The sequence below is a fragment of the Rana temporaria genome, chromosome 3 (assembly GCF_905171775.1).
Source record: "Rana temporaria chromosome 3, aRanTem1.1, whole genome shotgun sequence".
NCBI lineage: Eukaryota > Metazoa > Chordata > Amphibia > Anura > Ranidae > Rana > Rana temporaria.
In genome coordinates, this window is record NC_053491.1 from 49,572,314 (window position 1) to 49,593,461 (window position 21,148).

General features: G+C 42.7%; 1 protein-coding gene across 2 annotated transcripts in view; it reads left to right on the top strand.

The window, feature by feature from the left end:
* The window catches only part of IL16 (interleukin 16), a 194,591-nt gene that overhangs the window by 76,356 nt on the left and 97,087 nt on the right, over nt 1-21,148 (top strand). The window contains exons 3-7 of one of the 2 annotated variants that reach the window (XM_040342549.1): nt 3,098-3,481; nt 8,016-8,118; nt 12,212-12,250; nt 18,340-18,482; nt 19,754-19,864. In XM_040342549.1, the coding sequence (XP_040198483.1) occupies nt 3,140-3,481; nt 8,016-8,118; nt 12,212-12,250; nt 18,340-18,482; nt 19,754-19,864 (738 nt within the window). In that variant the 5' untranslated portion in view covers nt 3,098-3,139. The remainder of the gene's footprint in view (nt 1-3,097; nt 3,482-8,015; nt 8,119-12,211; nt 12,251-18,339; nt 18,483-19,753; nt 19,865-21,148) is intronic. The other variant, XM_040342550.1, reaches the window with a different exon arrangement.

The following is a 21,148-nucleotide window of genomic DNA, read 5'->3' on the forward strand; positions in this document are numbered from 1 at the left end:
CAACATTCTGGCCTCCTAAAGTATTTAAACTCTTCCGTTCCTTTTTTATGAAGTTCGGAGATCCTGCACTAAACCACTGTGCTGCTCTAGTAAATCAATGTCCTTGTGGCAGCTCATTTCCAAGTGTACATCCATTCTCCTCACTGGAGCATGTAAAGCATAGATGTTTTAATTAAATAATACCTACAAAATGTTTCTGTTACATAAGCTTCCTAAGTCATTGTACATTGTTTAGAAGCTGTGCTGACTTCAATCATCCAATCATGTGTGAGCAGAAATCCTGTTATTTTTACATTGGCCAGGATTAGGTAACAAACAACATAGAGCATAGAGTACAGTGATCATTACTATGTTATGTAAAACACAGGGTATTCAGTGCAGCAGTCAGAACATTGCAATGTACAAAATAGCTTATATACTGCAATACCGATCGAGTATGCAACATACAACATAGGATATACTGTGCAGAAGTAAGGATTGTGCAATATTAAACATATCATATAGAGTGCAGAAGTCTGAATTATATAGCATACATCATAGCATATACAGTGCAGTGGTAAGAATTACATAACCTACAACATATTGTACATATTACAGCAATCAGAGTGAAGTTGTAAAGAACAGCACAGCTTGCAGAGGTTAGTAGTCAGGATTAGGTGCCCCTTTACATTGGGGGTGACTGATCAGTACTTATTGACATTTTGGTTGTCAGTGGGGAGAACCTGCTTATGGTAAATCAGTAAAAAAAAGTGATTCTAGCAGAGGCGTGTTCCTGTGGGCACCAGCCGTGTTATACCCACAGATTTCAGTGGTGGCTGGTACTTAACTTTTGGAGGGGGGGGGGCGGCAAACAAACCCTCCCCACAGGTCGGCACTCACCTCTCCATGGTCCCCCTGCTCTCAGCCCTCCACGGTCCCCTCGCATTCAGAACCTCTGCAGATTCCTCAGCTTCTCCTTCCGGCAAACCTGATCCGCCTCCTGTGCTGCTTGGCCGGGAGGAGATGCCGGAAGACAATAGCGAATATTGATTTGCTAGTGGCACAAGTGGGTGGATTTGGGTACAGTGCGCTCCGAGCACAACCTTTTCTAAGCCAATTAGAGCCTCAGTCTCTAATCATGTGGTTTGAAAAAAAACCTCATAGAAACCTATGAGTCTGGCACCCCGCATGTATCCCTGCATGCAAACTAGGGGGACAGCGCTCCTTCGCCCCTTATGGATCGACCTTTCCTGGTCAGCGCGGTGAAACATGCTTTAGGGCCAGACTCCAATCATTGAAACCTGCTTACACTTAAGTTACTCTAAAACTTGACCATTATGTCCAAACCTATATCACTGCTTAATGCCGGTCCGGTGGAAATCCCGAGGGGAAAACTGAGAACCTGCTCTCTACTTTTCCCCCATACACAATCGTTTTTCTCGTCAGGAAAACTCTGATGAAAGCTTTTCCCTCGGGAATCCCCACAGGAAAACTGCCAAAAATGGCCGGTTTCTGCTACACACGGCTGGGTTTTCTGACGGGAAAAAGTCAGTCTGGAATCCCGGCGGGAAAAAAGAGAGCTGGTTCTCTTTTTTTTTTGTCTGGAGGGTTTGGCAGTTTTCCCGTTGGAAAAACTGTAAGGGAGCATACACACGGCCGGGATTCCCGGCCAAAAGCTCTCCTCGCAGTTTTCCCATCGGAAAACCCGGTCGTGTGTATGGGGCATTACACTGAAAATATTTACTTCTCCATTGTCAATAAACTATTACCATAATCATTAGTACTCCAGTGACCAATGAAATTTATCAACATAATCACTTTACATCCATATGAAGGACAGAGCTTCTTCAGTAACTAATTTTACTTCCCAGTCTAATCACAAATAGTCCATTAAGGCCTCGTACACACGACCGAACATGTTTGCTGAAACTGGTCCGCGGACCAGTTTCCGCGGACATGTTCGATCGTCTGTACGGCCGGCCGGACCGGATTCCCGGCCGAGCGGACAGGTTTCCAGCGGACAAATGTTTCTTAGCATGCTAAGAAACATGTCCGCTGGAAGCCTGTCCATCGGACATGTTCGGTCATCTGTATGACTCACCGGACATGTCCGCTCGGCCGAAAGCCCTCGCATGCGTCTAAGTGATTTGACGCATGCGTGGAAGCATAGACCTTCCAGGGTCGCGCTCGTCGCCGCGTCATCGTCGCGGCCACGTCACCGCGTATCCTGTCCACGGGAAATTTGGTCTGATGGTGTGTACAGCCATCAGACCAAATGATCCCAGCGAACATGTCCGATGAAAACGGTCCGCGGACCGTTTTCATCGGACAGGTCCCGTCGCGTGTACGAGGCCTAATAGATCCGAATCAGTTTACATTACACATATGTCTACAGAAAGCTATGATGTACGTATATTAAACATGATGTATTATAAAACAGCATTATATACAGTTTTATCATAAAACAGCAGTTTGGAATACTTGCCATTTTTTTCATTACTGTATCGTTCTTCTCTGTTATGGTTTCTAATTTTCTTTTAGAATAGGAAGCCTATTACCCGCCCCATACCCAACAAACATTGGTATTTAGGAATGATAAATGCTATGTAGGATATTTTTGCAGAATTCTCTTTCTTATGAAGTGTAGAAATGTTGCTATTTTAACGACGTCTTGTAAAGTGAGCTTTGGCAGTAATAAATGGAAACTACTCCTTAAAAAGTAGGCATTTTCCACAGTATTCCTGTAATTTAAATATGGAAAACATGTCAAAGATGTTTTTCCTTCTACTAGAAGAACAACTGTAATTTCAATTCAGAGTTCTTCACAGGTCGTAAAATCTGTCATCTGATATATTCAATAGCCCTGCACTCCTGAACTGAAAGTTCACTGTGGGGTAATTGGATTTGCAAATAACGAATTGGGCATAACATTACTAGAGAGAGACCATTACATGCATAAGCAACGACCATTAAGGAATGATGCCTGATCATGAGTGAACATGTGCTGCTAGTAGAACAATTATGAAATATCTTATGAAACAATTATTGTGAATTCTTGTCTTCAACCTTGGTTACCAACCAACTCAGTGCTACAATATGATTTCCATTGCATTTCCAGGAATAACTTTACACTCCCGGTGATGTAGGAAGACATCCTGACATGCCAAACAAATATGGTTGTGAGAGAGGGAGCATTCTTAAGTCCTCTCTGAAGATGGACAGACAGAACAGCACAGGAAAAAAAATCAAGAAAGGCAAAAACTTCCGTTCCATATCCAAGTCACTTATTCTGTGCAACACTAAGAACAGCGATGATGGGTCCAGCCTGGAGGAGAAATATTCTGAAATCACTGAGATATCACAATGCGGTGTGCAAGACTGGGAATCACCTTTTTCTGGCATTCCACAAAATGATAACATGATACCAGAGCCTACAAGTAAGAAAATGGTTTTATCGAGAAGCGCCTCTAATGACAAAAGTATGAACAAATCATCTCTTAAGGTAAATTTAATTTTAAATTAAAATCGGGGGCAGGGCTATCAGCATTTAAATATTTGCATATTTATTAAGCAGTAAATAAATAAACAAGCCTTCACTGACCTTTGTAACAGCAGACATTGTGGAATAGTTCATCCTCAAAACTACACAATAAAAGAATTTAAGTTGGCTGGTCTCGACACTCTGGGCCAGATTCACAGCAGAGATACGACGGAGTATCTCAGATACTCCGTCGTATCTCTCAGAGTATCTATGCGACTGATTCATAGAATCAGTTACGCATAGATAGCCCTTAGATCCGACAGGTGTAATTGTTTTACACTGTCGGATCTTAGGATGCAATACCGCGGCCGCCGCTGGGTGGAGTTCGCGTCGTATTCCAGCGTCGGGTATGCAAATGAGGTTTTACGGCGATCCACAACGGTTTTCCGCATTCGGTACGTCGTCGCTAGTCTAGTTTCCCGTCGAAATTTTAGTCGTCATTTTACCTGCCCTAACTTTACACCGCCCACGTATGTGCTGTATAAAGTATGGCCGTCGTTCCCGCGTCGAAATTTAAAAATGTATTTTTCTTGCGTAAGACGTCCGGGAATACGAAAGTACGCTACGCACGTCGCCGTTCGAAAAAATGACGTCACTTCACGCAAAGCGCGGCGGGAATTTCAAAACGGAGCATGCGCAGTAGGTCCGGCGCGGGAGCGCGCCTAATTTAAATGGCACACGCCCCTTTGAATTACGCGGGCTTACGCCGGAGGCCACCGGCGTAAGTTTTCATGCAAGTGCTTGGTGAATCAGGCACTTACGATGAAAACTTGCGGCGGTGTAACGTATCTACGATACGTTACGCCACCGCAGTTCTATGTGAATCTGGCCCTCTGTTCTCTCCATTATTCCTGTGCACTCGCATGGCTCCCAACTCTTCCTAATTTTGAGAGAGTGCCCTTGATTTGAAACAAAATCCCTCTGTCCCTCTTTCCTCATTTGTTTTGATCTATATACTGTAGTTGTATATAAAATGTAATTTTTATCTTTCAAAAAGTGTTTCTTAGTGCTAAGCCTTTCATTCAATTTATAAATTGGTGCATTTGTAAATTTCATAAGCCAGTATAAAGAAATGGCAGTGGTAAAAATAAAATTCTCCTTTAACCACTTCAGCGCTGATGTGGTTAAAGGAGAATTTAGAAGAAATTTTGAAGAAAATTAAAATTAGAGAAAAGAAGTTTAGCCTTAAACTACATAGAGGGTTCTTTTTGGTAAGAGTGGCAAGGATGTGGAATTCCCTTCCACAGGCGGTGGTCTCAGCGGGGAGCATTAATACTTTCAAAAAACTATTAGATAAGCACCTGAATGACCACAACATACAGGGATATACAATGTAATACTGACATATAATCACACACATAGGTTGGACTTCAAGGACTTGTGTCTTTTCTCAACCTCAACCTACTATGTAACTATGTAACCACCTTCCTGACCAGGATTTTTTTTTGCGATACTGCACTGCGTTGCTTTAACTGACAATTGCGCGCATGTCCAAATAAAATTTACCGTATTTATCGAGGTATAGCGCGCTCCCGCGTATAGCGCGCACCCCTAAAGTTGCCCGAATTCCTGTGGAAAAAAGTTTTTTTGTACTTACAGTTTTGGTGTCTTGCGCGGCGTCCATCGGCGGCCTCGTCGGGTCCGGCGTCCGTCTGCGGCTTCGGGTGTCCTCTTCGTCGGGTCCGGCGTCCTTCTGCGGCGTCCTCGCGTCCTCCCCGCTCGTTTCCCGCACCGAGTTTGAATACTGCGCCAACATATACCGAGTGCAGTACACTCGTGTATCGTCGGGCAGGCTCGGCAACTCTCGCGATGACGTCCTGTACGCTCAGGACGTCAGCGCGAGAGGCGCCGAGACTGCCCGAAGATACACGAGTGTACTGCGCTCGGTGTATGCAGGCACAGTATTCAAACTCGGCGCAGGAAAGCGGGTATCGGCGTATACCGCGCACCCACAATTTTGCCCTGATTTTCAGGGCAAAATAGTGCGCGGTATACGCCGATAAATACGGTATGTCCTTTTTTTTTTTCAAAAATAGAGCTTTCTTTTGGTGGTATTTGATCAACTCTGTAGTTTTTATTTTTTGCGCCATAAACCAAAAAAGACTGACAATTTAAAAAATAACAATATTTTTTACTTTCTGCTAAAAAACATTCCCAATAGAAAACATTTAAATCAAATTTCTTTATTAATTTAGCCCAATATGTTTTCTGCTACATATTTTTGTTAAAAAAATCCCAATAAGCGTATATTTATTGGTTTGTGCAAAAGTTATATACCATCTACAAGCTATTGGATAGATTTAGGGACTTTTTTTTTATATATATATTTTTTACTAGTAATGGTGGTGATCAGCAATTTTTAGCAGGACTGCGACATTGCGGCAGACAAATCTGACACTGAGTGACACTTTTTGGGGACCAGTGACACCAATACAATTCATTTTAGGCTTGTCCACCTCCCCATTTGCTGCTTCCTGCCCTTTTCCCTTGCATTGTTGAAGGGCAAGCAGCCTCTGACCACAGGTTTGCCCCCCAGATATATATATATATTTTTTTATTTTTTTATTTACTGTTTGTATATATATATATATATATACACAATCTGCAATTCCTCAGCTATGCCAATATATATATATGTCCGTAACGTTACTGGATGTCCGTCGGAACTCCCTGAAGGCCCAGAAGCCGGCGGAGAGGTGAGTACCAATTTATATTTATTTACTGTATGTGTATATATATATATATATATATATATATATATATATATATATATATATATAATATACTGGGGGCTGGATTCAGATAGAATGGTCTATCTATCCGCCCGGCGTAACGTATCTCAGATACGTTACGCAGCCGTAATTTAGGGCGCAAGTTCTGTATTCACAAACAACTTGCACCCTTAGTTACGGCGGCGTAACGTATCTGTGTCGGCGTAAGCCCGCCTAATTCAAATGTGGATGATGTGGGCGTGTTTTATGTATATTAACTGTGACCCCGCACATTTGACCGTGAAAAAATCCCAGTGCGCATGCTCGAAATTCCGCCGCAAATCGTCATTGCTTTCGACGTGAACGTAAATTACGTCCAGCCCTATTCGCGAACGACTTACGCAAACGACGTAGAATTTTCAAAACTCGACGCGGGAACGACGGCCATACTTAACATATAGGGGTAACTATACGCCAAAAAAGCCTAATGTAAACGATGTAAAAAAATGCGCCGGCCGGACGTATGTTTCTGAATCGACGTATCTAGCTCATTTGCATATTCCTCGCGTAAATATACGGAAAGAGCCACCTAGCAGCCAGCATAAATATGCAGCCTAAGATACGACGGTGTAAGACACTTACGCCGGTCGGATCATAGGGAAATCTATGCGCAACTGATTCTATGAATCAGGCGCATAGATACGACCCCGCACACTCAGAGATACGACGGCGTATCTGGAGATACGCCGTCGTATCTTCTATGTGAATCTAGCCCAGGATATATATATATATTGGCATAGCTGAGGAATTGCAGATGTGCCTGCTTCTGCACTCAGCAGTGCAAAGACCTCACTGAAACCAATCTCATCCCGAAGTCTAGCCCCCTGTGTGATGTCACACCTTGTTTCAAGGTGTCTACCTCTTCATCAGCTGAAGCATTGCTGAGTGCAGCCTGTCAGTACAGGCTTCTAGGAAACTGCTTCCCCAGTTTACATTCTTGCTCCTGGCCAAGACTTGTGTACAGTGTATGGGCATTCATCCTCCACCTTGGCAACTCCCATGTGTGTCTGGTCACATAACTTGTGATTAGAGTTTTTATTTTTTAATAAAGTGGTTTTGTGCTGTCTTTCCCTTCCATTTTTTGAAAATAGCTTGCCTATTAGCCTTGAAAATAACCAGAATTGATTTCAAGCTTTGCCCCTATAGTCTTCAGTGGAATTCACGAACCCCCAGCAAATGGAACCCCAGGAAGATTTGCCTATGCCAATTTTTTTAATGTTTTTTTTTTTACATTGAAAGGATACAATAATATGAAAAGAACATCACTTGCTTATGAACAGATAGGTGTATGCAATCAATCACTGGTGCGCGAAACCTTTTTTTACATTTGTAACGTATAACTTTCGTAACTTTGTAACAATAAAATAAACACATTTCTATGTCATGGGTATGATTGTCATGAATGCTTTTCTTTTGCTATGTGGAAAACAGTAATGTTTGTTGAACTGGATCTATATACAGCAACTGTTTTCTATAACTGAGCTACAGGCTGCCAAACACTTTATCACATTTGGCACATGGCTTCTTTCATGGCCCCAACTTGGATTTCAGAGACCCCTGTCTACAAAACTGCTGTATACAGATTAGCCATGGCAAACTGCCTTTTAACCCTGTCCGGGTGGAAAATATTTAGCTGCTGCTTACATTTTTGGTGTGTATTCCTTAAGATTACAAAGAAAATAGCTAAATAAAGATAAAAAATATCATGTTATTCCATTTTACAGGAAGCAGCTCTGAATGCATTTGTGGAAAGTCAAGCTAAACTGGAAAGCCATTCCATACTGCAAATGAAGGTTCCATGTGTGAGGACAAGGAGCAACTCAACAAGTATGCTTTTCCTTCTTATCTTACTAACTAAGACACGTGACACGTGATGTGGTGATTTCATTATATATATATATATATATATATATATATATAATCAATTTTTCTTTATTAACCACTACAATACAGGCAGGGGTGGACTGACAACTCATGGGGCCCCTGGGCGATAGAAGATTATGGGGCCCCCGGGCTTACAGATGGCCACCGCGCCAGGAGGCATTGCATAGGCAGGACAGCTAATATCTCAGGATTTTCAACTGAAAAGCATGTCGGTTTCGGACATATCAGGGACAGATGTAAAAAAAAAAAAGATTTTTACATACTGTCCCTGGTTTTATTGAGCCTGGCAACCCTGATGGGGCCCCCTAGTGGCATGGGCCCTCGGGCAGTGAACGAGAGTCCCAATGGTCAGTCCGCCCCTGAATACAGGACATTTTCACCCCCTTCCTGCCCAGGACAATTTTCAGCTTTCAGTGATGTAACATTTTGAATGACAATTGCGTGGTCATGCAACACTGTACCCATATGAAATTATGATAATTTTTTTCCCCACAAATAGAGCTTTCTTTTGGTGGTATTTGATCACCTCTGCGTTTCTTTTTTGTTGTGCTATAAACAAGAAAATTTGGAAAAAAACACAATATTTTTTTACTTTTTGCTATAATAAATATCCCAAATAATAATAATTTCCTCCTCAGTTTAGACTGACATATTTTTGGTAAAAAAAAAACGCATTAAGCGTATATTGATCAGTTTGCGCAAAAGTTATAGTGTCTACAAAATAGGGGATAGATTTATGGCAGCAAGCTGTGATTTTTATTGTGACTGCGACATTACAGCAGACATATTGGACACTTTTGACACATTTTTTGGGACCATTCACATTTATACAGCGATCAGTGCTATAAAAATGCACTGATTACTGTGTAAATGTCACTGGCAGGGAAGGGATTAACACTCGGGGGTGATCAAGGGGTTAATTGTGTTTCTACGCCGGAAGGACGGCCATACTTAACATTGAGTACGCCTCATAACAGTAGCTTTAACTATATGCCGGAAATAGCTAATTTGCATACTCGACGCGGAATTCGACGGTAAGGCCACCTAGCAGCCGCCAAAATATTGCACCTTAAGATCCGAGGGCGTACTAAGACGTATGCCTGTCGGATCCCTCTGAGATGCCGTTGTATCTTGTTTTGTAGATATAAAACAAAGATACGACGCGGGAATTTTTAAATTACGCCGGCGTATCAATAGATACGCCGGCGTAATCCTTCTGTGGATCTGCCCCAGTATTTTTTAGAGCCACCTTTTGTGGCTATCACAGCTCCAAGTCACTTTGGATAAGTCTCTATGAACTTGCCACATCTTACCACTGGGCTTTTTGCCCATTCAATTGCCCATTGCAAAACTGCTCCAGCTCCTTCAAGTTGGATGGTTTGCGCTTGTGAACAGCAATCTGTAAGTCTGACCACAGATTTTCTATTGGATTGAGGTCTGGGCTTTGACCAGGTCATTCCAACACATTTACATGTTTCCCCTTAAACCACTCAAGTGTTGCTTTAGCAGTGTGCCTGGGGTCATTGTCCTGCTGGAAGGTAAACCTCCGTCCTAGCCTCAAATCACACACAGAGTGGTACAGGTTTTGCTCAAGAATATCCCTGTATTTAGCACCATCTATCTTTCCCTCAACTCTGACCAGTTTCCCAGTCCCGACTGCTGAAAAACATCCCCACAGCATGATGCTGCCACCACCATGTTTCACGGTGGGGATGGTGTTCTTTGGGTGATGTGATGTGTTAGGTTTGCGCCAGACAGCGTTTTCTTTGATGGCCAAAAAGTAACATTTTAGTCTCATCAGACCAGAGCACCTTCCTCCATACATTTTGGGAGTCTCCCACATGCCTTTCACAATCTCAAAACGTGCCATTTCATTTTTTGCTGCAAGTAATGGCTTTCTTCTGGCCACTCTGCCATAAAGCCCAACTCTATGGAGCGTACAGCTTATTGTCGTCCTATGTACAGATACTCCAGTCTCTGCTGTGGAACTCTGCAGCTCCTCCAGGGTTACCTCAGGTCTCTGTGCTGCCTCTCTGATTAATGCCCTCCTTGCCCGGTCCGTGAGTTTTGGTGTGCGCCCGTCTCTTGGCAGGTTTGCTGTTGTGCCATGTTCTTTCCATTTGGTTATGATAGATTTGATGGTGCTCCTAGGGATCATCAAAGATTTGGATAATTTTTTATAACATAACCCTGACTTGTACTTCTCAACAACATTGTCCCTTACTTGTTTGGACAGTTCCTTGGTCTTCGTGGCAGTGTTTGGTTAGTGGTGTTTCTTGCTTAGGAGTTGCAACCCATGGGGCCATTCAAAAAGGTGTGTATATGTAATGACAGATCATGTGACACTTTGATTGCACACAGGTGGACATCATTTCACAAATTATGTGACTTCTGAAGATAATTGGTTGCATCAGAGCTTTTTATGGGCTTCATAACAAAGGGGGTGATTGCATACACACATGCCAATTATCATGTTTTTTTTTTCTGAAAAATAATTTTATGTATTTATTTTTCTAATTTTACTTCACCAACTTGGACTATTATGTTCTGATCCATCACATATAATTAAGATTAAAACTAAAGGCTGTAATGTAACAAAATAGGTAAAAAGCCAAGGGGGGTGAATACTTTTTCAAGGCACTGTAAATATATACAGTATATATTATATCTGTAATTTGGGTTATAACACCGGCGCAAAATATAAAATAAAATACATAAAAACAATAATAATGCTAAGTCTGCTGCACTTATGGTTTTACCCCACCAATTATGTGAAAATGTATAAGTGTTCGTACATATAGCATGTACTACTGCGCTGACTTCAAAAGAATATATTTAAATCACCTATAAAATGTGAATAAACTACAAGTACCAGTCCAAAACACAAACTCATATATTATACAATAATTACCCCAAAAAAATGTGATATGCGCTAGCAATTAATAATTTATATATGATAAGGATGAATATAAAAACTGTATATATAAATAAAGTCCAATATAATCGTGCACTGATGCAATATCCTCAAAGCGTGCTTCCAAACGTGAGTATTACCCATGAGCCTCGACGCGTTTCGCATGTACGCATGCGTCATCAGGAAGCATTCTGATGACGCATGCGTACATGCGAAACGCGTTGAGGCTCATGGGTAATACTCTTTTGTGAACACGTCACACGACTCAGACCTCCTCCACGGCATTGCACAGGCACTTCCGCCCGCTGGAACACACAACGGCTGAGGCTTGGAGAGCACGCCAGGGAGTAAGCAGTAACGCTGGACAGGCTAGTGCCGGCTTGGGCACACGAGTATGTGAGTGAACAATTCTTTTTATGTCTTACAAATAAATCATTTTAAAAAAACGTACTGCACCATATGGGGTTTTTTCTTTTCTGGGAGCCCAAAGACCCCATAAGGAGTTGGAGCGCGAGAGTCCTGAACCAGCAGTGGGATCGTATATCAGCTTATGATTACATGCTGTATACCTTTTTGGATTTGGTGAGCGCATAGTAAAATAAGAGGTGGTGGTGACACTTTTATTAAAGGTGAAAAAGTCACAAATTTTGCGGCAAGGCACAGTTTCTTCACGTTTGGAAGCACGCTTTGAGGATATTGCATCAGTGCACGATTATATTGGACTTTATTTATATATACAGTTTTTTGTTTTTATATTCATCCTTATCATATATATATATTATTAATTGCTAGCGCATTGGCGCTTCTGAGTTTGTGCAACAGGGGGTTCACGAATTAGAGATTGACTCACTGAAGTGAGCATATCACATTTTTTTGGGTAATTATTGTATAATATATGAGTTTGTGTTTTGGACTGGTACTTGTAGTTTATTCACATTTTATAGGTGATTTAAATATATTCTTTTGAAGTCAGCGCAGTAGTACATGCTATATGTACGAACACTTATACATTTTTAGTATATATTATATACATATGTATTTGTATACATTTTTGCTTTTGGGTTAATACCCCTTCGAAAGACAAGATCAACTTATAAAATGTGTTCATTAATTCTCTTTTAGCTTCATCTGCTAAAAAGCACATACTATACATAATAAAGAGTAAGTTTTAGCACTTTTGTATTGTTTAAAAACATGTTTATAAAGTAGAGCTAAAGGCTAAACTTTTTTTTTTTTTACTTTTGAAAGCGTAAGGGAGAGCTGTGACCAGGGCCGATCCTAGGGTCACAGACGCCTGGGTGCAGAAATATTATGGTGCCCCACATGGGCGTGGTCATCTTTACTAACTCCTCCCTTTACAAATGTTTCTATGGCTATGACTCAAACACAGAGATGCTCCCCTAAGAAGTCTACATTATCCTGGGATGATCTTTTAACAATAAAGAGAATCAGTACACTAATGGGACCTGGAGGGGGGTCACTCTAATGGACACAGATAGGGCTTCTGTTAGAAAGAGCCCCCAGACATTACAAGGAGGGTGGCACCCAGAGAGCATTTCTGGGAGTGCACGGGATGATTGGCAGCAGCTCCGGCCAACCCTGAAGCCTCTCATCACACCGCCTATGGGAGAAGAGCCAACACACGCAGAGGAGGCGGGGCAGACAAGAGACTGCTCCATGCGCACCAGATAGAATAATTAGTAGAGCCTAGTACCGTGTTCCGGTACTAGGCTCCGCTGCGGTACCCAGCCCGAATTCCGGGGACAGCGGGAGGTATGCGCTCTTGTCAGTTGCCAGCGGAGAGAGCAAGCGGGATGGGGAACCACAGCACCCGCTACATGCGCTCTGCCTCTGGACACAGACAAAAAGAGGAAGGGGAGCACTCTGTAGCTTTAGCGCCCCCACCTCTGCAGCGCCTGGGTGCGGAGCACCCTGCGCACCCTGCCTAGGATCGGCCCTGGCTGTGACCTCTTACAACAGTCTGTGCCCCATTGGGGAGATTTCCATCCACTTCCTGTCCTATAGCCAAATCAGGAAGTGAGAGGAAATCCCTCCAACGCGGTGGTCACCAGAGCTAGTGTCCCCATTGGAAGATTTCCCCTCTACTCTTGTTTTGGTGATAACCCAAAATTTGAGATTTTATTTCACTTCCACTCTTGGTGATAACAGTAAATGGGACAAATAGAGAAGGAAAATCTCTCTATGCAGACAGCCATAAAAACCCGACAGGTGTTCTAATACCACTCCTGTTTATCCAAAAGTTAAAAAAAAAAGTTTTGTCTAAAGTTATATTCTAAACTTATGTTTTGCCTTTAGAGACAAACTAACAGTATGAACTAAACCAATTCATATCTGTCACTGACCTTTCAAAATAGTAATGCATTGCTTGCTAGAAATATTATAGAGGTGGCAGAAAAAATAAAAAAATTGAAATTTTTCCACCATTTGCAAAATGATTCCACAACATGATGAGTTATTATACTGCTAAAGGCTAACAGCCTTGTTCTGCCAATCTCCATAACACATGGATGATATCATATGGTATGGATAGTTACACTTGACTGTTCCTCTATTTGGCTTTGCATTGCTATTGCAATAATAATAATATAATGTTTTAAACACAGTGCCATCTAGTGTATGCACAAGACTATCACACTCTCATACTAAACAATTGTAAATAATTTTATGTTTATACATTTGAACTTGTTTATATGTACAGTATGTGGTTCACCTTTTACTTTAACCTTGTAGTTCAGCAATAGGTGCTTTGTAATGATAACCCTGGTTCTTCAGATTACTATTTTGAGCAAATTTCGTTTCCTAAATGTCTTTCACTGTTAAAAGGTTTATTTTAAAATAGTAAAGCCTATGCAAAATATATATTAAATAAGCTGATAGATATAATATTTTCCAAACCATTTATTAAGCTAGAAAACATATATATATATATATATATAAAAAAAAGTACATGTCAAATGTCATGAACATAAAAACTGGCGATAAGCTAATAAATATTTGGATATTTTAACTGCTTCAGCTTGGAATATTTTACCCCCTTCCTGACCAGAGCACTTTTTACAATTTGGCACTGCGTCGCTTTAACTGACAATTGCGTGGTCATGCGACGCTGTACCCAAACCAAATTTGCGGGTTTTACCCCCACAAAAAGAGCTTTCTTTTAGGCTCCGTACACACGAGGGGACATGTCCGATGAAAACGGTCCGCGGAGATTTCTGTCTGATGGTTGTACACACCATCAAACAGAAATCCGCGCGGACACGATACGCGGTGACGTGGCCGCGCCGTCGCCCGCGACTGATGATGCGGCGACGTGCGCGGCCCTGGAAGGTCAATGCTTCCACGCATGCGTCGAATCACTTTGACGCATGCGAGGGCTTTCGGACCGAGCGGACATGTCCGACGACAGGCTTCCAGCGGACATGTTTCTTAGCATGCTAAGAAACATTTGTCCGCTGGAAAACCTGTCCGATCCCCCGGAAAATTGTCCGGTCGGCGTACACACGACCGAACATGTCCGCTGAAACTGGTCCGCGGACCAGTTTCATCGGAGATGTTCGGTCGTGTGTACGGGGCCTTAGAGGTATTTGATCACCTCTGCGGTTTACATTTTTTGTGCTATAAACAAAAAGATAACGACAATTTAAAAAAAAAAATGTATATATATATATATATTTTACTTTTTGCTAGAATAAATATCCCCCAAATTAAAAAAATAAATAAAAATGTCTTCACCAGGTTAGACCAATATATATTATTTTACATATTTATGGGGGGAAAAATTGCAATAAGCATAAGCATTGGTTTGTGCAAACTATGGGAAAAGTTTATAGCATTTATTATTATTATTTTTTACTAGTAATGGCGGAGATCTGCGATCTTTTGCGGTTATTGCGACATATGCAGCGGACAGAACGGACACTTTTGACACATTTTTGGGGACCATTGACATTTATTACAGTGATCAGTGCTAAAAAAATGTCACTGGGAAGGAAAGGGGTTAACACTAGGGGGTAATCAAGAGGTTAAATGTGTTCCCTCAGTGTTTTATAAACTGACGGGATAGGATTGACCTAGGTAAGGAGACTATCGCTGTTCCTACTGGTAGGAATAAACACATGTCTCCTCTGCCCTGACAGCATAGGGATTAGTGTGTTTTAAACACACAAATCCCTGTGCTCGTGCTTGTGCATGCGATTGCACGTGGCCAGCGGTGATCGTGCCCGCCGACCACGCGCATCGGGTCTCCCGCCGTATGGCGATGCGCGCGCGCCCTCTGGCGGCCACTAAGGAGAAGGACGTACCCGTACAGGATTTCATCCAGGAGAGCCATTGTGCCACAGTATATCTGCGTGAGGCGGCCGGGAACTAGTTAAAGAATGATAAAATTGTGAAAAAAAACAATATTTGCCATTATAAAAGCTCATTACTGATACCTCCCAATTTTCTCAATGATAATTAAAGACACCTTTTAGCAATGAGGGGTTAATTTTCTAAAATTGGAGATAGCAAAATCTGGTGCAGTTCCTCATAGAAACCAATCAGCTTCAGGGTTTTATTGTCAAAGCTTAATTGAACAAGCTGAATATGGAAGCTGATTGGCTACTATGCAGAGCTGCACCAGATTGCACTCTCTAGTTTTAGTAAACTAACCCTACAGTATGTTGGCAAAAGAACACATCCCTGCCATGGCCCCCCGGATTCATGGACCTCAAAGATCTAAAAAAATGATTAGCTAACCACACAAGTGCTTTTTTTTATCTCTATTTTACCTTAGATTGTTTTTTTCAAAATAACAAATGCAGCAATTAGAGGTTGGAATAAAAGGTTTAGTGCAGCATAACACTTTTGGTAGTGAAATAATACATAGAGATGTACACATCAGACCAAAATGACGGACAGGAGAGGTTGCATGAGGGACAGAGAGAATCAGTCTCAAAAGGGGGACAATCCCTCCAAATGATAGACAGTTGGGAGCTATGTATTTACTATTAAGTCCACAATAAACATAAACTATTACACTATGCAACTTTGTAAACTATAGAAATAAATGTAGCACCCACTTGTTTACATAGGTGCTAGAGTGAGGATTTTTTTCTGGAGAGTATTTAGGCAGGCCTAGCTGGTGGCTAGGCCTGTTTGTTTTTATTATGGGCTGGGAGTGGCCTAGGGCAGGGCTGGGTGACTCACAGGTAGCATCACTGTCGCTTCCCTCTTCTTTCTAGAAGATGCTGGAAGGAAGGGAGAGATGGGGCTGCCTGGGGTACCTTGAGGAGCCTTTGACTAATCTCCAACCTGGATTGGCAGGGGGCAGGCATTCTCAAATACCTGGGGTCAGCCCAGCTGGTTAGGAGTTGTCGGGATCAGAGCTGGAGTGAGAGAGGTTTGAAGGCTGTCAAGGGGCCCACAGGGAGCTCCCCAGTCTGGGGAGGGGTCGACCCTGGGCCGGGGCTCGTGTGCATGCAGGAGGAGAGAAGAGATCCTGGAAGAGAGGCACATGAGAGAGCAAGGAGAGGACAGCGGGAGAGAACACTTCTAAGGCCTCGTACACACGACCGGATCTATCCGCTGGGATTGATCCGCAGATCAGTTCCAGCAAATAGATCCAGTCGTGTGTAGGCCCGAGCGGACATTTATCGGCGGATAAAAATCCAGCCGAGGGATTTCAAGCGGATAAAAATTTCTTAGCATGCTAAGAAATCTATCCGCTTGAATCCTGTCCAGCGGATTGATCCGGTCGTCTGTACAGACTCACCGGATCAATCCATCCGCTCCCCTCCCTTGCATGCGTCGTAATGATTTGACGCATGCGTGGAAGTACTTACCTTTCAGCGTCGCGCACGTCGCCGCGTCATCGTCGCCGCGACGGCTCGACGCGTCACCGCGGATGGATTCCGCGCGGATTTCGATCTGATTGTGAGTACAGCCATCAGATCCAAATCCGCCAGAGGATTTATCCGCTGGGAACGGTCCGGCGGACCGTTTCCAGCGGATATCCTCTGGTGTGTACGGGGCCTAAGAGTCTCCAGTGAGGACAACTGGCCGCAGCCAGGAGGGCTGGTAAATGAGAACAGTTGGGAGGACTGGGGAGGCACGCCTGAGAGAACTGGGAGCCTGCAATTTGAGAGAGGACTGTAGGAAGGGCAGTGAAAGAGGTCTTTTCAGCCATGCTGGCTGGAAGGGTCTGAAGAGAGCTATGTGGGGGTGGTAGCCGAGCAGAGGACAGTTAGCACCTGAACTATTTCTACACCACAGGGGCCCACGGTCTCTGCCTGCAAAAGGCAGTTCACTGAGGCCTGGCTGATGTGGTGCTACCTAATCTGGAGGAGTGACAGTCTGCAGCAAGTGAAGTGCTGGAGGAGTGAAGGATAAGATGTCTTAAGCAAGAGTTTGTGCTGTAGAGAAGACTGGAGTGTATATACTGGAGTGTATATAGAAGTCCAAAGCAAGTTGCACTGAATTTCCAGGCCATCCCATAATTTCCAATTTCCCATCCAAGTTTAATCCCCTCAATAAAAAAAAAAAAACTTATGGACTGCTCTGTGTCTCTGAGTGACTGAGAGATGGATGTCTGGCTGGGCAGGGTGACAGATGAACCACTACATTCAGCAACCCCTACGGGGGACTGGCTACATAAATAATGCCCCTTTGAGACAGAGCAGAATCTGTCCAAGCGGATCCACCTGCTCTATGCAGAGCAGACAAGGACACAGCCCACTGTTCTCTATGGGGCGGTTTCCATCCGATTGGTATACGATTCGCTGTACAGATGGCGAGCGTATACACAATCTGTCTGTCAGTGGACACATGTCTGTTGACATCCGCCGCCACATAGATAAAAATGGGTGGTCTGATCACGTCTGCCTGAAAAACGGAAAGGGGCACCCAATCGGTCCACTGGTGTGAAAGGGGCCTTTCAGGGCCAACAACGCCAACACAGTTCAGCATCCTACTTTTTTTTTTCATTTATAATGATAGGGCGAAGAATAATCTAAAATTTGTTAAAAAAAATTGGCCTAAAATTCAAATATTTTGTTTAACTGCTATATAGTATGTTGTCGTTTTTAACCCAGTTCCATCATTTACATTGATGTAAGTAATTGAAAATGTCAGTGTTGTGATTTTGTGATTTTTTTTTTACTATTATATTATACTATTTTATATGCGCTAATAAGCACTAATAAGCAATAGCAATGTCATTTTCTTGAATCCATACATTTATTTTAATTTAGGTGTAAACCCGTACTGGATTGGTGAAATCGATGCACCTGCAAGTAAGAAGCCTTTACTGTTCAGAGACCGACAACCCCCCAATTTGTGCAGCGACCGAAAGTCTTTGTCTCAGCAATTAGACAGTCCTTCAGGAATTGTACAGGTGAGAAGCAATGCTAGTATACTGCAATTATAAAAAACAAAACAAAAAACATAAAAAAACATAAGGGTATTAGTGTTACATAAACCTTGGGTGGTCTGTATCCTTTGGGCATTGCCATACAGATGTGCTTGTTAAGAGTTTATATATACACTGGATAACAATAACAGAAGGTGACATATGAGCAGAGCAATCTAACCACCCTTGGGTCATTTTTTTGTAATACTCTTGAGTAAAATTTCCACTACAAAAAAAAAAAAAACACACACAACAACCAGTTTAACATTAGAAAGGTATTTTGGATGCCATATATACAGTATATAACAAAACATGTTCTAAATGTTCTATATACCCCACTTTGGGAGACATTTTACCAGAAAAACATATTTAGCCAGATTCAGAGAGATCGGCGTATCTTTTGGCCGGCGTAGCGCATCCCATTTGCACTACGCCGACGTAACATAGTGAGGCAAGGCCAGAATTCACAAAGCACTTGCTCCGTAAGTTACGTCGGCGTAGCGAAAATGGGCCGGCGTAACCCCGCCTAATTCAAAGTAGGCAGGTAGTGGGCGTGCTACATTTAAATTAACTGTGACCCCATGTAAATGAAGGGCCGTTTGTACGGCGCATGCTCAGAATCACGTTGCAAATACTCCCTACGATACGACGGCTCAATGCATACGACGTGAACCTAACTTACGCCAGCCCCATTCACGTACGACTTACGTAAACGACGTAAAATCCGATGGCACTTCCGTCGTCCATACCTTTGCATGGGCTGCGCCATCTTTTTGGTGGTTTATCTTAACGCCGGAAAAACGCCTTACTTAAACGGCGTAGCTTACTGCGACGGGCGTACGTACGTTCGTGAATCGGCGTATCTTGCTCATTTACATATTCAACGCTTAAATCAACGTAAGCGCCCCTAGTGGCCAGCGTAAATATGCACCCAAGATACAACGGCGTAGGAGACTTACGTCGGCCGTATCTTGGCAACATTCAGGCGTAGCTCATTTTAAGAATGAGCGCATAGATACGCCGGCGCATTTTCAGACTTACGACGGCGTATCTACTGATACGTTGGCGTAAGTCTCTCTGAATCTGGCCCATTCAGTCTTGTCTTAACACAAGTAATTTAAATATATTTTATACATTATTATTACATTTTTATATACTCATTCTCTGTTCTCAATCAATAGCATTGCACAGATCAGAGTTGTATGTATAAAGGTTGGATACATTGATATTGTCTCATTAATTCTGCATTTTTCTAGGGTGTTTCCCGTTCTTCAAGGTCATTGAGTTCTGCACACCTAGCAAACACGAGAGTATCTTCACAAGTGTCTGTTATTTCCAATATTATTTTAATGAAAGGCCAAGGCAAGGTAAGTGTTTTGTTTTATTTCATATTTTTTTTGCCTTCCTCTGGATCAACTTAAAGCATAGCTCCACCCAAAAGGAGAAGCTCAACTTGTTTGCTTCCTCCCCCCCTCCGGTGCCAGATTTTGCACCTTTTGGGGGGGGCGGGAGAGCGGGTACCTGTTTTTGACAGGTACCCATCCCCACTTGCCGCAGAAAATTCAACCCCCCTCCTCCTTCCTCCGTTTCCAGGCCATTTTTAAACACATATACAAATGCCTTCTATCAGTTTTGCTACTGCTTATACTGTTTTACCAAATACCCATAGGTGAGATTGTTAGGAATCACTGTGTAGTGTTCCCTCTCTTCCCTTTCTAATTAATTACCATTAATTTGTTTCTCATGATCAACTATCATTTACTGTAGGTTACCCCAGTCCCTAGCTGCTCCTGATGAGTGGAGATATTCCACGAAACGCGTTGAGAATACGAACATACAATATAGCTGTCATGTCACAGTGAAGATGCCTACTACTATGGGCTTGATATTGTCTGAATCATCAATTGTATTTTACTATTTATCATGGTTATATGTCATTCTGGGTCACATTGCTGGTTTCATTGTTCATCATATGTTATTATGTTTGTTTATGTTACTATTAGAATGCTATATGATTTACCAATCATGCTTCTGTTATACATTGTAACTCATTTATTGATCTACCCTGTTTACCTGCATTGCATTGTGCCCTAGCATGCCATTAATAAATATTTTTTATCATATTGATTGATTCACTCTGCCCTAGTGTTCTGTTTCAATTAAAGTCCCAACAATTTTTTTTCCCTATTACATATACAGAGAGGTAACACTCAGGGACAACCCCTCCCTTTGCATTCAGGGCGGGTTAACCTGTCCAATAACAATAGACACACAGGTCAGGTGTATTCAAACTTCTCATCAATAAACAGTCTTATCAGCAGGGAGAGGCTGCTTGAGGCATTCCCTCCACGTAGACATACATCCAATAATACACAGAGTTGGGCGCACATTACGCCGCCATAACGCAAACGCCGTACGCCACGCCGACGCAGCGCAGAGAGGCAAGCATGGAATTCAGGAAGCCAGTGCTCCCAACGCTGCGTCAGCGTGGCGTAGGTTTCTAAGGCGCAGGCCGGCGTAGGTGGAAGTGGGCTTGTGTTCCCTGGTGCAGACCTTTGCATGTCTGCTGCTGGGTTACACCTACTTTATGGGGCTTAACTTTACGCCGAACGTACAACTTACGCGCACCTCTCGTAGCCTGCGTCGGGCGC